The 3,792-nt window shown below is 40.3% G+C and overlaps 1 protein-coding gene across 12 annotated transcripts in view; it reads right to left on the bottom strand.

Moving 5' to 3' along the window:
• The window catches only part of OSBPL9 (oxysterol binding protein-like 9), a 120,224-nt gene that overhangs the window by 2,476 nt on the left and 113,956 nt on the right, over nucleotides 1–3,792 (bottom strand). For all 12 annotated transcript variants that reach the window (XM_004679002.2, XM_004678996.2, XM_004678997.2 and 9 more), the window contains one exon: nucleotides 639–717. In XM_004679002.2, coding sequence (XP_004679059.1) covers nucleotides 639–717 — 79 coding nt within the window. The remainder of the gene's footprint in view (nucleotides 1–638; nucleotides 718–3,792) is intronic.

Raw genomic sequence — 3,792 nt, 5'->3', positions numbered from 1 at the left:
TATATATATTTTAGATAATGTTACTGCATACTTAATAAACTACAGTATTATGTAAATGATGCTCATATACAAAGAGAAACTGAAGTGTTCATGTGACTTGTTTTACGAAATACTTTCTTAAGTGTTCTGGAATAAAATCTTCAATATCTCTGAGGTACCCCTATGTATGTAATAACACATATAGTAAGTTTCATATGCAATCTTCAGCCTACTACATAGTTCTGTTAAGTTTTGATAGACGCAGTTCAGTTCAACAGGCATTTTCATTATGGCTATGCGATACATGCTGAAGAATCAGACCCATAAATAATTAGTCCTAAAGTTAAGTACACTGATGTGATTTTTACATTTAAGACACTCCAAGTCAAAAATGCCATCTATTCTGATGATTCTGATGATATTGTTGATGTTTTTTGGGTGCTAGGTATGTGCCATGAATATTTTTTTTGGACATTTTTCTTCAGTATTCTGAGAGGAAATAACAACCATTCTATTACCTGTACTTTTGAGGGGAAAGCAGAAGGAGGAAAAGGCTTTAGCCCTAAGCGAGGGCACCACAGCAGTCAGTGTTGAAGAAAGAGTAAAGGATAGGCTATAATAATTAGGTGCAGTTTGAAAGTGATAAAACAGATTCTTACCCCTGTTGCATATTTTGCATACATTACACCATTCCATTCCCCTTCGATTGAGCAAAAGGACTTCTTGTCATTTGGTGAACTAAATAGGAAAGGAATCATTTCTGTTAGTCTCCAGTTGAACATCATTCTACTAAGGAACTCACACTGAAGAGTGATTGTCCCAAGTCTTTTTAGTAGAGGCAGCTTAATCGATCTGACTTCCCAGAGCCAACTGAAAGAACTAGATGCGACTAAACTCAAGAGTTTCACATTGACTGCTCTCACAGCAGACAAGTGACAATCCCTGCCTTCAAGCTGTTTACAGCCCAGTGCCACTGAGACTCTGGGTGGTAAATGCCATGTTACCTGGGCACTGCAGAGTAAGGGAAAAACTGCTGGAGTAAGGGTCAGGGAAGGTTTTGCTTAAAAGTCTAATGTGGGCTAGGTTTTCATCCTCAGGCTGAAAAGGACCTCTGGGTCAAGAGTTCTGACTTTTCCTGAGTCAGGATTTCTTCCTAAAAAGGCCCCTTCTTGGACACAGTGGTATGTTTTGCACATATGGAATCTGAGAAGATAAGCTCCAAACGAAGCACAGATAAAGTACAAGCCAGGAACAGGGGGCTAAAAGATAAAGAGGAAAATACACAGGACAAAAGGACAAAAGCTGCTGTTATTACTCTGAATCTTGAAGGGGACTTGAGGGCAGAGGAGCAAAGGGAAAGAAAAATGGTAGGATCCCAGATTTACAATGTCATTGTGCAGCTTTCAAGTAGTCTGGGGCCTCTAGGAGCCCCCAACACAGTCAGGTCAAAACTATTTTCATAATAATGAGATTAGTTGCTTTTCACTCTAACATTCCCAAAAGTATACACTATTTCCCAGAGGCTATGCAACATGTATCAACAAAAGACTGCAAGAAGCAGACAGGAAAATCCTGCTTGTCGCCTGTAAGTTAACAAAACTGACAAATGCATATAATATGCCATTCTTCTCACAGTTTTTAAACGTTTTTTTTCTTTTTTATAAAAAGGCCATTGTCATTTATAAATCAACCTCTAAACATTATAAAATTTGTTTTAATTTCTTTTTTAAAAAGATTTGATTATTTATGCATACAAGAGTTGGGGTATAGACCAGAGGTGCACGAGCAATGACAGGATTCACCAGAGACAGAGTGGGGAGCAGAATAGGCAGGCAGACTGAAACACATTACTGAGGGGAGCAGCAGTGGAGACAGGAGGACCTGCTGTGCCATGTTGGTCACCTCCCTGGCTGGGGATCGAACTCATGCTGCAGTAGCTGCAGATAGCTTCAAAGTGCTATGATTTACCTCTTGTGCCACCAAGGAGACCCTGTTTTTTGTTTTTTTCTTTTTTTTTAAGTTTTTTTTATAGTTTTTTTTTTAAATTTTACAAAAGTTTATTTTTACATCATTTTGTACATTTTTTTTTCCATCTCAATTGTAATCCCTGTGGGTTTCCCATCACCAAGTCACCCTTGTGCCATCACCATAATTAAAGTTTATTTATGCATACAAGAACTGGGGTATAGGCCAGAGATGCAGAGGCAATGAGAGGACCCACCAGAGACAGTGGGAAGCAGAACAGCCAGACTGACAAAGTACACTGCTGAGGGGAGCAGCGGGCAAGAAAAGAGATGTCTGCCATGCCATGTGGGTCACCTCACTGAGCAAGGATCAAACTCGAGCTGAAGCAGCTGTGGCCAGCTTTGTAGTGCTGCGCTTTAATCCGTATACCACCAGGGAGGGCCTGAAGCCCTGTTTTACTTTCTAAAATGAAAACTATGAATGGATACAATCCACATAAATGAAAGTTCTCTGGGGTTTTAAGTGTAGAAGACAGAGACGAAAACCACTCAGTATACTCCTTCATCGGATAACTCAAATTCCTAACCTGAAGAGCTCTTTCAGATTCACCATGTGGAAGAACGTCTTTCCACCTCCCATGGCTACGAATGGGAGAAGTTTCCACTGATTCAGTGGTTGCTGTTGCTATTGGTGACTTCTGAGGAACCCAGTGAGGCAGGTCTGCCCAGGTCTTTCTTTTGAACATCCCATTTCTACCACCTGCCTGTTTTAGGGGTGTGGCTTCATTTATAGTGGTGAATTGTGCTGCTCACTAAGCTCTGCCACTATATTTTGATTGCTGTTTTTTTAAACTGATGTAAGGATAAGTACACTTCATCTTGTGCTCATGGCCACATGCTGCTCAAGATTCTATCTGGATGCTGATTCCATCACCTAAATTATCTCCCTGGAAAATTGCTTAACCAATTGTGGGTCCTTTATCTGCTGCATTGTTTTCAACAATACCTTTGAAGGGAGGGAGAGTCCTATAGATTTTCCTCATTCAGATAGGTTCTGAATCCACCCAAATGACAGTTTTCTAGACAATAATGCTGTTTTCATCTGATTCTAGAGCGTCAAAACAGAACCAAGCAAAGATGTGTTTACTGTTATACCCCAGCAAAGGCACTGAAAAAGGACTATGTGAGAACTTAGAAATGTTTCAGTGGGACAGAGCATGTCGAATCAGACTACAATAAGTCAGGAATTCATGCTCTGGGATAGTTAGGTGATCCCTTAAGGAACCCCAAGTCAGGTTCTTAGGGAAGAAATGTCACCAATGACTTTTGATTGTTCTGAACCCGTATTTTATCTTTCTCACATCTTACAAGATATAAGATGTGAAACAAATTTACAAAGAAACAATAAAATGGTCAATTCCTAAGTTGTAGCTCAAGACAAAAGAAGCAGGGCCCTCCCTGGTGGCACAATGGGTTAAAGCTCAGCACTATAAAGCTATCCAAAGCCACTTCAGCACAAGTTCAATCCCCAGCCAGCAAGGTGACCCTCACGACACACAGACCTCTCCTGTCTTGCCCACTGCTCTCCTCAACAGTGTATTTCAGTTAATCTGCTTGTTCTACTCTTCACTCAAGTCTCTGGTGAATCCTCTCACCCCACGCACCTCTGGCCTCTACCCCAGTCCTTGTAAGCATAAATAAATAAATCTTTTAAAAAGACAAAAGAGGCAATGATCTAGTTTCATTTTTTTTTGCATGAAACTAGATCATTGCCTCACTCCAGTCACAAAAATCAACTCGAAGTGGATTAAAGACCTAGACATAAGAACGGAAACCATAAAATACCTAG

This window comes from Condylura cristata, unplaced genomic scaffold (genome assembly GCF_000260355.1).
Source record: "Condylura cristata isolate star-nosed mole 26May11 unplaced genomic scaffold, ConCri1.0 scaffold00008, whole genome shotgun sequence".
Classification (NCBI taxonomy): domain Eukaryota; kingdom Metazoa; phylum Chordata; class Mammalia; order Eulipotyphla; family Talpidae; genus Condylura; species Condylura cristata.
This window is presented reverse-complemented; position numbering and strand designations above follow the sequence as displayed.